Source organism: Penicillium paradoxum (genome assembly GCF_028828445.1).
Source record: "Penicillium paradoxum strain IBT 22861 chromosome Unknown utg000007l_segment0_segment0, whole genome shotgun sequence".
Classification (NCBI taxonomy): Eukaryota; Fungi; Ascomycota; class Eurotiomycetes; order Eurotiales; family Aspergillaceae; genus Penicillium; species Penicillium paradoxum.
This window is the reverse complement of record NW_026643185.1, coordinates 5,413,707-5,426,189: the sequence shown is the minus strand read 5'-3', so window position 1 is coordinate 5,426,189 and position 12,483 is coordinate 5,413,707. Positions and strand designations below refer to the sequence as shown.

Genomic DNA, 12,483 nt, shown 5'->3' with positions numbered 1-12,483 from the left:
CATTAGACGATGAGTTAGCCCCAAGGCTCGGAGTTTAGTGTACTCCATATTGGGGCAGGGCATCGTGTCGATTTAGTAAAGCCGATCACATTCTCTTCTGCCTTGGCTGATGACGTCGATCTCGAACCGGCTGTCCCCTTTTAGCAGCTTAAATTTTTGAAATTTCCCCTTTTTGAAATCGATTTGCTTGTCCATTCGAGGTATCTACCTAGGGTAGTCGCCTTACAGAGTACATACCCTAGGGAATATACTGAAACTGCCCCTCGATTCTTGGCGCATTATTGTTCTCCCGATCCCATCCCTTGATTTGCCTTCTAAGCGCCACTGTCGCCTTCGTGACATTCCCTCGTGTCAATCATTGGGTTCTGGAGTGCCTGTATGCCTCCGTGAAGCATTGTACATAAATTCTGATATATGTGAGTTGCGCATGGGCGGGAAACATCGCGCTGAAAATAGACCCTAGCTCGACATGGAAGCGCCGGCATTGTGTGGAGAATTTGCGACTAACGCCGAGATCGTGCAGTCCCGTCCTCAGTGCTGTGTCTTCGAACCCTGCACTCGCTTTTTGGTTTAGCGGACTCGCAATTCCATCGTGTGGGTATCTAGACATCCTCTGTAGCTGCCTAGGTAGCTCCCACACCATCAATTCGGTCTCGAAGCACACAAGCCAATCGCAACGATGTGGATCATATCTTTTTGGATGTTTCCGCTGATATCGGCCTGCATGTGGGTTGGTAAGGCATCCCCGCATGGAACAGGTTGTTTCCTTTGGGCCTGCAGCTAACGTACAGTTCAGCAATGTTGATTGCCATGCTGGTCAGTTGGGTGAGAGAGGGGAGACCCATTTACCCCAGTATGGAGGAAGGGCAACACATTGCGTATGTCTTCCCAGCCCAGTGAGCCCCTCCAGGCGCTAATCTTCTTGCAGATACATTTCAGACGTCGGAGCACAGCACTTGAAACCGCTGTTCGTCGGAGGCAGCGTGGTTACAGTCGTTTTCCTCGATTTAGCATTCCTTGCAGAGCGATGGCTTCGCCACTCCAAACAACTCGCCGCGAATAAGGGTAGATTGGACAAGGCCTGCGCCGTGCTATCGATTCTATTCGCCATTGCCGGCGCAGCCGGTCTGATTCTACTCTCTGTTTTCGATACACTGCGCCACCCGAAGATGCACGATGGATTTCTCGGCATGTTCCTGTGAGTCGTCTCGACATGATTCTGCCAATGGGTAACTAACCACTCTCCAGTGCGGGCTATATCGTTAGTGCCATTTTCATTTGCGCCGAGTACTTCCGCATCGGAATCTTCTATCGCCGCGAGCACCGGATCTTGCTAGTCAGCTTCTTCATCAAGCTCGCCTTCATCGTCATCGAAGTTGGACTCGCTATCGGTTTCGGTGTGTGCATGGGTAGCAAGGATGCGTGGAAGCAGAACCCTGGCGCGGTGCTCGAGTGGGCAATTGCTTTCGTCTTCACTGGCTACGTTCTCTCCTTTGTGGTCGATCTACTGCCCTCCGTGCGGACCCGCAACCACGTGCCCCAGGGCGAGAAGTACTTGATGAGCCCGAATGGCTTCCGCCGAGGCACTGAGGCTGTCTCTATCGAAGAGCCTCTGACCCATGACTCGGGGGGCCCGATCACTGGCTTCTACCGTGGCCAGCGGGTCTGATTCCGTCGCTTGCTAAAATTCACTGATCTATTGCAGTTCTTGTATTTACTTCTATGATGTGAACGATCTCATCCGATACACCATTACTTTTGTTAATTCTCCTGTGGATGCTCTTGTTTCCTGTGGATACACTTTTGATCGTGTTGGCATACACCGTTGGAGCCAATTCGTTGGTCTTGAATATTCAACTCCGCTATATATTAATTCAAATATAAGACGTGTCTCAATTGATCTATTCCGTACAGTCAATCAGTTCATTTACCATTACAAAACAATCGGCACGGGATCCTCCACCATTTATTAAACTCGATGCTCCATTGTCCATCTAATGCTATATCCATCCCAAAGGGGTCATTAACGTATCTACATCGCCCATATCAAATACAAAAGAGCCGCTATACAGCAAGCCCGGATATCAAGTCCCCTCAAAAAAAAGAAAATACGAAGAAAAAAAAAAAGGCACACCCTCAAGCAACAAACTTCGTCCGAATACGTTCTTGCATCTCAACCCCAACCCCAATCCTCTCCAAATACCCCCTCACCCCCCATACCTCGAATCCAAATACTCCGTCGTCGCCTTAACAAAGTCCGGCGGACACCGCGTATAATCCTCATCCAACCCAATCGCCCGAATCTCCTCCATCCGCTCCTCAAACTCCGGCACCAGCTCCAGCTCAGACCGACTGTAATCATCGACAATCGCATCAACAGGCACCGTCCCGGCAAGCAGTAACATCAACAACACCACCAGGCCCGTGCGGTCTTTTCCCTGCGTGCAGTGCACGATCGTCGGGTATGATTCCTCGCGCGCCAGAATCTCAAATACCGCGCGCATCTCGTTCATGCTGGAATCCAGCGTGTCCTGGGCTAGCCCCGTCAGTCCGCGCGGTTGCATCACTTGCCCGCAGACTAGTTTGACCGCGTCGCTGCGGTAGCCGGTTGTTACGAGCCCGATTGCTTTTCTGGGGTTTTGTTAGTTGGGGGGGTTTATATGGGAAGGGATTTATGACTTACAGGTAGGATAGCCAGTCTAGTTTTCCTAGTAATGCGCGCTCGAACCCCTTCCCTGTTAGGCTGATCAGGGTGCGCTGTGAGCCGGGGATTTGGAGGAGGTGTTCGGCTGCGTTTGAGGGGATGGGGGTTGTTGGGAGAGATAATTCTGATGATGATTCTAATGAGCTGGCGATTTCATCTCGGCGTTTTCGCGTGCCCATGCGGTGTTCTGTTCTGCTGGGGGGTTAGTCGGGGATTCGGGGATTCGGGGATTTAGTGCTTTAGTGGGAAAAAAACATACTGTGAGCGCAGATCGATGACCGTGTGAATGTGTAATTCTTCGGCTAAACGCCGTTTATCTCGTTCTGAAGCATCGTCGAGCTGGAAAATCAACACTGGTTAGTTGTCGGGGGTTTTGACAACGCATCAGGAAAAGAGTCATAAGCGGGGAAAGGTATTTACCCTTGCGCTGCGGAAGAATACGCCTTCGTTCAAGATGCTACGCGATTGTTAGTTCCAGTTGGGTCTTTTGGAGGACTGGACAGATCCGGATCCCAGACGCGTCTTGACTCACGGTTTGCGACAGAATTGATTAATCGATCGGCCGACATCGCGGAAATTGATGATGTTGTCGAAGGGCCGGTCGGGCGAGTCTAGATCGACACTGTTATGGCGCGACATTGTGAGAGAATAAATTAGAGATTAGAAATATAGACAGAATCTAAACAGAATACAATGTTTTAAATGCTGATAAATGAGAAGAACATGTGGAGAAGTACAAATGGCGGTGGACACACGGACGTTGGGCAGACATGTCGTGGCCGACAGTCGCCTGGACAATGAACTTGCATTTGGTCTTGATTTTAATTTCGCATTTGATCTATCGTCATTGGTTTTTGGGGGGGGGCCATTTATTCGCTCGCTGATGTGTTGAGGCGTTGGCTACGAGATGCAGGACGCTGTGGGTGTATATATGGCTGCGGACACCCTGTCCCATGCATTGCCTAGGAGTGCTTCTGACATCTGTTCCAAGGACCCCTTTACATATGTTATACGCTTCTAGAAATCCTTTGGATCCACAAATCCCTTAGCCCAATGCAGACAATACAGGGATTCAAAACAAGAAAAATAGAGGTTCCACATATTGCCATCAAACCGGTATGGACTGGAGCTAACAAAGAACCGATGATTCATGTCAATCTAGATCCAGGACCGAAGAAACCGGAATTTGGGATAAATGTCCCCAGAGCTTTTGCCTCGTGCTCCTCATCCATATAACGGCCCATATTATCCGCGAACGGTCGTCTCATCATACGGTCGAGACCAATCGTAGTTGAAATTGAATCCGGCTCCATATGCAATGAGCTCCACCTGACTCGGTCTCCCTGGCCCGTGAGCACCCACTCATCGCCAAGGTATTTCCCCCGCGATTGTTGATCAGGCCCGGGAAGGGGACCCTGGTCCGTGGACCGATGGCAGGATCATGAACTGGCAACCCTTCATAGACACCCGAACTGGGGTGTATCAGCTGATGCTCTCAGCCGCAGGCCAATCGGAACGTCTAGGCCGGAGTCTAGGTCGGGCTAGAAGGTTGTCGTGTGGAATCGGATTGCTACGCCAGACATGCCATCTAGGGTTGTCTGGTGCGGCGGTTTTCGGAACGCTATATCCGGGGAGATGCCAGCCAACGCGTTCTCTGTATAGACCTCCTTTGTTCATCCGATAGGATCAACGATGGCGTTGCCCCCTGCATTATCTTCAATGCGCTAGGAAGTGAAATTGCCACTGAGAAGTGTAGCGCTTAGTGGACCACGGGGGGGTTGGGCCCTGTTAGGTGGTATGTTGGCTTCATCTTGAGGACATTGTCAGTTGTGATTCCCATATCGCTTCTAGAACACGCCAGGTCATGCTGTTAGGTGTATGTTCCACACTGGAAAAGTCTTAAAATAGTATGTTTGTGCTTGGTCCTCGCGTGAGATCGTCAAGATGCGTGAAAAAAGGCTTTTGACCCAAGTGTGTGTTCGCGCCTAAATATACTGCGATGTTTAATACAGAACGTTTCAGAGGAAAAAAAGACAACAAAAAGAATCATGGTTTCTCTCGGTCAGTTCGAGATTCGGTATTCTGACTTGCGCGCACAGGTGGTTTCATCCTCGTAACCGTCTGACATATTCTCCTTGCATATCTCCAGGGCTGTGCATGCTGGGTATCTTGGGATTTCATCTTCATCGATATAGGCTGCACTAGACTGGGCAAGAGACTTAATATAGATAGGCTCCTATATCTCATATTTATATGTGATCCAGCGATCGCTGCTCTGGTCTCTGTTCAAGCCACTATATTCCCAAGTTGGATGACGATGGACCAAAAGGGATAAGGGTGTCTCTCCATTCAAATTGTGACAACCCAGCTCGGCTCCATGGCTAATCAGCAAGTCGACGATCTCCCATTCTGAGGTCGCTATCGCTAGATGAAGAGGTGTGTTACCATCATCATTGGTTACAGACAGGTCAGCACCGTGTTTCAAAAGCGATCGAATTGGGCCAACCATAGTGTTTGGCGCACAGTAAGCCATAGCATGTAGAGGAGTCTGGCCCCAATCATCGGTTACATTTGGACTGAGCCCACGATTAATGAACAACTCCACCAGGCCTTCCTTACTGACCTTATGCAAAACGGACCCACCGTTGGCATCCCGAGCGTCAATTTCTGCGCCGTGCTGGATGAGGAAACTAGCAGTCCCTTCTTGTGGATACAGACATCGATTCGAAGCTTTCACAAAAGCATGAAGTACAGTTTCACTCACACTTGCACCCCGTTCGATGAGCAGGCGTAAAATTCCGTTGGACATAGAGCTGCACCGGAAGAGGGCACTTGTGACCGGTCCCCATACACGCGAAGAAAGCCCTCGATCACGTTTTGGCCAGTTGGAATTGACACCAGAATCGAGAAGCAGCTCCACAAGGCCATAGTAGTCTTTCCTGGTCTGGTTGCCAGATCCAGTGTAGGCGTGTATGTCACAGAAGCAAAGCTCGTTGTTCTTCCAATCAGGAACCCCCATCAAGGCGTCAGATAGGACTTCATTGAGATCTGATGGACTCTTGAGATCGGAACCAAGATCAAGCAGTTTTTTGACGATGGAGACATAGCCTCTTTTAGCCGCTAAATCTAGTGCATACTCAACGGAATCAATGTGAAGACTTGGGATCGCCGCTTTTACTCGAACAAGGCGATCAAGGAGAGCATCTACTATCTCCTTATAGCCACTGCGCGCAGCATTTTCCAATGCTGAGCTGCTCCAATAGTGCCCGTGTGGTTCCCCATAATCATACCATAATCTTCTTTCCTCCTCAGGGTCACTTTCCACGCATCGGATGTCTGCATCCGTCGAAAGTAACAGCCGTGTCCCATAAACATCCCCAGCTTTGGCAGATTCGACGAGGCCTTCCCGGCGATCTGGATAATTTCGGCGACGACAATGCCACATAAGTGGGTTGTAGAAGGCAGGAACGCTTTCCAGCAGGGCTATGACATCCCGGACACCCAAGCCTGCGGCAATCATGCAAAGAAGTTCATTTGGCAATGAGAACAGAGACGTCTTTGCCATATTGACAATAGTGTCGGTTGATGGTTCAAAGTGATGTCAACCGAGAGGATCAAAAAAGGATGGTGGACGAAGAAGATAGGTCTCAGATACGAGAAAGATGAGAAGGAGATGAGAAACGTCACAGAAGAATGTGAGTTGATACCTAGAAGAGATAGTTAAGTCGAGAGTGAAAGCAAGATAGAGGAAGTCGATCAACCTCTTTAAATATTCGATCAAAAGAGATCGGAAGTTGGCTTTCCAGCTATAGTTACGGACTTGATAGACCCCGGGCCCCAATGAGGTTTAGTCCGACGTACCATGGATGTTCCTTCCGTGGCTAAATTGGGAGGCGGCAACTCTCCTTCTCTTCTTTCTGTTTCCCTCTTCAAGCAAAAGCTCACTTTTTCTCTCCCCAAATTACCTCGTCTATACCAATGGGCTGACAGAGCTAAATCTCGATGACCTCACCCACAAACCTCCCTGTCATCGACAAGCCAGACACTAAGATAAGACGAGACTATACCTTGAAGGTTTCAAGGGTTGGGCTAACGATCATTCATTCACTTATTCAAGTTCAAATTCTCCACTGCTAACATCAAATCCCCAATTGGGCCCATACCAGCCTGGTCAAATGTCGCAAATGCACCACGCGGGGGCTCCCAGATAACCCTTCAATAAGCTCTGACCATTCTGTTGATGAGAAATATGAAAGTTCCAGAGAAATGCGTGCTAATACAGCAAACTCATCAGCATATCCCATAAAGCCATCTTGCTCATCGCCTGCACCAGTCATGGTCCTCGCGGCTTGTGTACTCAATTTCCTTAGCTCGTTTGATTCCCAAGCAACCTCCCACCGGTCGAGTGCCTTGCCAAGTGGGTTTTCAGAAAGCGGAAGGGTGTACAGTGAGGATTTTTGATGGAATATAAGACCATGAAGTGCTATATTCCCACAGTTAGATAGGACGTTCTGCAAATAACAATAATACCAGGGGGGAACCCACTAGTAGCAATTGTGAACAAATTTAACTTGCTAGCACCGTCCAGAAAGTCTGTTGCATCGTCATTACATAACCTACGAACGGCATCGACGAGTGATAAATGCTTTTCTGATAGCCCTGGATCTGATTGCATAGCCAATAGGCAGTCGGTAGGAGAAGATGCTTGAAACCATGACTCTGAAGATGTCAGATCAATCTGCATCTCCTGAAGAGCCATTCGCGGGAATGAGTTGTGAAAGATCACAAAGGCCGAGTCAAGGAGGAAAACATAGTTGCACATTCTGTGTTGAGATCAGCATACTACTGAAGGGTTTGAAGTCGTTGAACCCACCTATTGACTTCTTCCCTTCGAATCCATGTTCGCCATGCCCGATCATCAAATGTCGCGGTAATAGGCTGGTGACTACGCCTTGCTCTTGACAGTCCCATGGCCCGAGTTGCCTGTACTCATTTAGCAACCAACGGCAGATTGAGTCAATCCATCACACTATACGTACCGAAACGAATTTCGTGAATTGATCCCGCTGGATACGGATCTTTGACTCATCACTCCCTTCCCATTTTTGCATTATACAAATCAAATAAGTTGCTTGCAAAGTGCTGATCTGGGCCAGATGGCTGCTATCCGTATGTTCAGTATTAGTGTTTCCGTTGCCAGTTCCCGTTCTTATTATGGTCGAGAACATGTCCTGCGAAAACACGATGCCTTCCGCGATATCTAGCAGTGACCTGGCAATGCTGCGATCTGCCTTACATGAGGATGTACACCCGCCCATAAGTATGATATTTGCAAGAAGAAGAGGCGGACAGCATTCAACATCAAAGGTCACTCTGTGGAAAATTAGACAGTGGGGATACCAGCGATCCCAGAATATATTGACAAAATGCAGGATATTCTCTGGCGAGAAGAATGATATGACATCCGCCATAGTTACCGTGCTTTCTGTTTCTTGGTCACAGAATGGAAGAAACATATCCCAAATGCGACTGGACTGAAGTCTCAGTGCTTCGGTCACGAGGCCTGTTCTCGCAGGAATATCGAGCCTTGTAAGAGAGTCCATACTCTCATCTGGCCATATCAAGATTTCCTCCAGAAGAGAAGTATATGGGTCGGTGTGGGATTCACCATCTTCCGAAGATACACTGTGTTCATATGCTCCATCTTTCATGAATAGGCGGTTGCAATTATACCCCTGATTAATTCCAGCTGCCCGAGTAAACTTCAAGAGGAAGTCGAATCGACAACGATCAGCAATACTAATCTTATTCCTCAACTGTTCCCTTTGGACACTCGGGTTTTGCTGAGGCTCTGAGGTCTCAGTGGCGGAATTCAAGTCATAGTCGCCATGAGGATCCTCTGTATCCACGAGGATTTGGGAATACCTTTGTCTCTTTTGAAAATACGTGCATTCCGAATCTTGCAGAATACATTCGGCACAAGGATTGCCTTGGTTACAAGCGCGTTTGCGCTCCGTGCAACGATCGCAGGCATGCTTTCGCTTTCCAGATCGCGTACGCTGGGGCACTTGATTACCAGACGCTACGCGAGCTGTGCAGTTCTTCCAATGACGGCGAAGGGCATCACTGTCAACATTGGGTTTCGTTAAATGGTTGAACTATGCATTTAAAATCGGCCCGACTTTACCTGCGTGTAAATTCGGAACCACAGAACTCGCACAGATGTGGTTTCCTATCGCTATCTGATGTAATGAGTCTCAGCTCTTGCCTCCGGCTGAAAAGGAAATAGCATTCAGAGGGATTTGAATCATACGGGTTGATGTGTGTCTCTTGAGATGTTGGATTTTCCCGAAAGTCTGGGAGCAGACAGTACATTGGAAACGCATAGAGTTCAATCGGTCACTTGATGGAGTTTGTATATCCATTTCCATAGAATTCTAAGTAGTTTATGTGTTCAAAACCAGTATCTTCCATGCTTCGGGGTAGGTAGGTAGTGTGAGTGGAGAAACGCTGTGGGATACCTAATCGGCATCAATGGATGGTCACATGGTCGGAGTATTATTACCCGGGCCATACACTGGATGCACATGTGCTCGTACATAATCCCGCGGCCTTCCCCCATGAATTTGGGTTATGCATCCATATTACCGTAATCTTCCGATACAACATTACAATATCATGCCAACTGCGTAAAGTATACATACTACTTTGTTATAACGGAGTCTTCGTTTTTTTCTCTATATTTGTTTGCTAACTTTAGATATCCCCGGCATATGAAATCATATATGAGCCAGCCCTCATCGTTTCAGCGATACTCTGCATTCAAACGATCCCTCCATCTCCCCAATCCCCGAACTGCGCACCCAGACTTGCTCATCCGCAGAGATTGGGTGGAACTCAAACTGACTGATCAAGGTAGTGACAGTCTTCAATATATTGGTCATGGCAAGATTCCGACCAATGCACATGCGATGTCCAATACTGAACGGGATCAGGAAACGACTCCGGTTGGGCTCATCTTTGCCCAACCACCGGTCAGGTCGAAACACCGCATGGTCTTCACCCCAGATTTCAGGATTATGATGAAGAACATAGTTTGAGATGCAGACACTCGTCTATTTGGAAGGCGTCGAGGTTAATATTGCTCATTGACATTGTTGATCTGAATAGTGAGACTCGAAAAGTAGGTAGGGTTATACTTACACCGTATGGGACGTCGAATTCTCCAATTTTCGTTCCGCCTGGTGACCCAACACATCGCCATAATGGCATGGTGAACACCGGGTTCATGCGGAAATTCTCTCTCACGCATGCCATGGTGTACGGTAGAGATGCCTCTAGTCCCCGAATGGGATAGGCGATGTCCTCATTTTGCAGTGGTTGAAGAATACTTGAGATCTCGGCAGCGACCGCAGCACAAATCTCCGGATTATGGACAAGATGCCATAAGAGTAGTGTCAATGTCCCAGATGTTGAATGAGAACCCGCCACGCTGGTGCGAGTAAGTATACGCAGGAGAGTTCAACTCAGGGGTATTTTAGTACTCACAGCATAGCAAATGCCTCTGAATTCATTTCTTGCTCTGTTAGACCAGCACCGGTCTCAACATCTTTTGCTGTCACAAGGCTCTGAAGTAGATCTCGACGGCCGGATGCGTTGTTGATTTTGTTTCTGACACACTCGGCACACTTTGCTTTGAGATTGTTTCTGCTCTTCACAAGTCTTCGCATCCACCGAATGGGTGAATATCGTGCTAGAAGCTTTGTGAGATTCTGGAGAGGAAGTTCGCCAATGACGCATGACAAGAGAAGGTGATCATTGATCGCGTGTAGCTCATCTGCCTCTCCTCTGGCTTGGGCGTTGAATGGTCGACTAAAGGCTACTTCGCCTAGAATATCAAGTACGAAGTACGAGATTGTGGACTTGAAATCGAAAATTTCTCCTGATTTCGCGAATCCTTTGAGCTTGTTGACAAGGATTTCAATATGTCCATTGATCAGAGGCTCGAAGTTCTCGACTGATACTTGGGAGAATCCATGGGCTAGTTGTCGTCGACGAAGTGAATGGATCTGTGCTCTTTGTTAGATGAACTCTGCTATAAAGAAGATGCGACTCTTACGTCTTCATCCCTTCCTCCAAATAGATTAGGATTAAAAGCAGTGAAGGCATTATAGAACTCCGTCTTCCCCATTTTCCTGCCTCCTTTGTAGATTGGAGCAATGGCTTCACCGTCCCAGAAATGAAGATGGTTAGGGCCGACTCGAACCACTGGGCCATACTGCTGGTGTAATTCGATCAATTTCTCATGCAGAACAAGCTTGTACACATAGTAAGCCTTCCAAAGATTCGTCAGAGAAGCTATTTGGGGACCGGGGTATCGAGAAAGGGGATGGAAGTATATCATGTAGGATACATATCCCATAAGCATGACACCAACTGCCAGGCTTATTGTTCCTAGCGGTGGCAGTGTGGATAATGCCACCAGGAGTGGAGATTCTAGCATTTTGGGTGTTGTTGGACTGAGACCGGATATAGAAAGAGGAGTCGGGAGTCTTTCAACCCAAACCTAAGAAATATGGAGGTAGATTTCTGATAAGTTTACATATGACATTCACATTCGAGCAGTATATATTCGAGAACAGGATACAATAATTGCCTTGAATGATTGCCATATAGGTAAATCAGTGGGGTTTCTCCACAAATTTGTAGCCGCGGGATTTCCCACCTCGATGCTCTCCGGTATAGGACATGCCGATTGGTCTCCGGAGTCAATGTCTCCGGGCTTTAGCTTCAACATAGTTCACGAGAGCTAGATATTTGCGTTCTCAAATAGTTGCGAGTATAAAACCATTCTGCCTTCTTACGTACACTCGAACCCGTCAAGGCCGTGATAGTGTGGGGAAATCCCGCGGCCTACTGACCGTATCCCTCGTAAAAGCTACACCTTTAAAAGGCTAATCTTCTCATATCCATGGATATCTAACTTAGCAAATCTTCAGAATATAAGAGAATAACATTTCATATGTTTGTAGTAGAACAGAGAACTATTTGGGCTTCAACTAAGACTATAGAATAATGTTGAAGAAACTGTATATATTCTAATTCCAATTCCACCTTGAGAACCGTGCTGGAATCAGATATTGGGATTCACTTTGGCCTCCGATACTACGATATCACCCGTAATAGAGGGCTAGGCCGGCTATTAGCCCTCCTTCTGGATCCCTACCCATATTCAGTATCATTCGCCCGGTCATCCTCTTTGAAAATTGCACCTGTATATCTCTAGAGAGAAAATAATAATGCCCTGTCTAGGGCGGGAGAATCGTAGCGTTCGTAACATCGGCATTGTGTGCCTTGGAGCTATTACTCGATCGTACCAAATGAACTGAAACCCTTGGAGATTGAAGTGTCTGCGTTTCGATTGAAAACGGATTCGATGGTTTTGGCTTATATAGAGGCGTTCGCTGGTGTCAGTTGAGGAGACATCGAAGCGAGCGAAATTGGATGGTGAACCACGTAAGGCGAGTCGAGGAACAGAGGGCTAAAAGAGACATGAGATTTTGGAACATCAACTCAAATAACGTGACTGAAACACCTGCTCAATCGGAATAGCCAGGAGAGGAACCTGAGCAGAGTGATATCCGAGAGAAGTGCCAGTTGCAAAAGACGCCCTAATGTACTCCGCAGTCAAGTCGGAAGGATGAATCCGCTGTGGGGAAATCCCGCGGCCCCCCCTCACCCCTCACCCCTCATCCCTTCTTTATGAACAGAAACTGAAC

General features: G+C 47.8%; 5 protein-coding genes across 5 annotated transcripts; 1 reads left to right on the top strand and 4 right to left on the bottom strand.

Moving 5' to 3' along the window:
• Positions 1-798: 798 nt before the first annotated feature.
• On the top strand, positions 799-1,669 carry N7457_009501 (Frag1/DRAM/Sfk1 family protein; the record flags this gene model as incomplete). The annotated part of the gene is made up of 3 exons (XM_057180544.1): positions 799-878; positions 929-1,198; positions 1,249-1,669. The coding sequence occupies 3 exons, from the start codon at positions 799-801 to the stop codon at positions 1,667-1,669; spliced, it is 771 nt and encodes a 256-aa protein (XP_057028930.1).
• Positions 1,670-2,207: 538 nt separating this feature from the next.
• N7457_009500 (tyrosine-protein phosphatase) lies at positions 2,208-3,343 on the bottom strand (the record flags this gene model as incomplete). The annotated part of the gene is made up of 5 exons (XM_057180543.1): positions 2,208-2,631; positions 2,684-2,896; positions 2,964-3,043; positions 3,125-3,161; positions 3,237-3,343. 5 exons carry the CDS (start codon positions 3,341-3,343, stop codon positions 2,208-2,210), a joined length of 861 nt encoding a protein of 286 aa, XP_057028929.1.
• Positions 3,344-4,940: 1,597 nt separating this feature from the next.
• N7457_009499 (ankyrin repeat domain-containing protein) lies at positions 4,941-6,269 on the bottom strand (the record flags this gene model as incomplete). The annotated part of the gene is made up of 1 exon (XM_057180542.1): positions 4,941-6,269. The coding sequence occupies one exon, from the start codon at positions 6,267-6,269 to the stop codon at positions 4,941-4,943; it is 1,329 nt and encodes a 442-aa protein (XP_057028928.1).
• A 539-nt stretch (positions 6,270-6,808) lies between these two features.
• N7457_009498 (uncharacterized protein) lies at positions 6,809-7,041 on the bottom strand (the record flags this gene model as incomplete). Its single annotated transcript, XM_057180541.1, is given in 2 exon segments — positions 6,809-6,917; positions 6,935-7,041. 2 exon segments carry the CDS (start codon positions 7,039-7,041, stop codon positions 6,809-6,811), a joined length of 216 nt encoding a protein of 71 aa, XP_057028927.1.
• Positions 7,042-9,501: 2,460 nt separating this feature from the next.
• On the bottom strand, positions 9,502-11,207 carry N7457_009497 (Cytochrome P450 E-class group I; the record flags this gene model as incomplete). Its single annotated transcript, XM_057180540.1, has 4 exons — positions 9,502-9,819; positions 9,908-10,196; positions 10,253-10,773; positions 10,824-11,207. The coding sequence occupies 4 exons, from the start codon at positions 11,205-11,207 to the stop codon at positions 9,502-9,504; spliced, it is 1,512 nt and encodes a 503-aa protein (XP_057028926.1).
• Between the last annotated feature and the right edge of the window lie 1,276 nt (positions 11,208-12,483).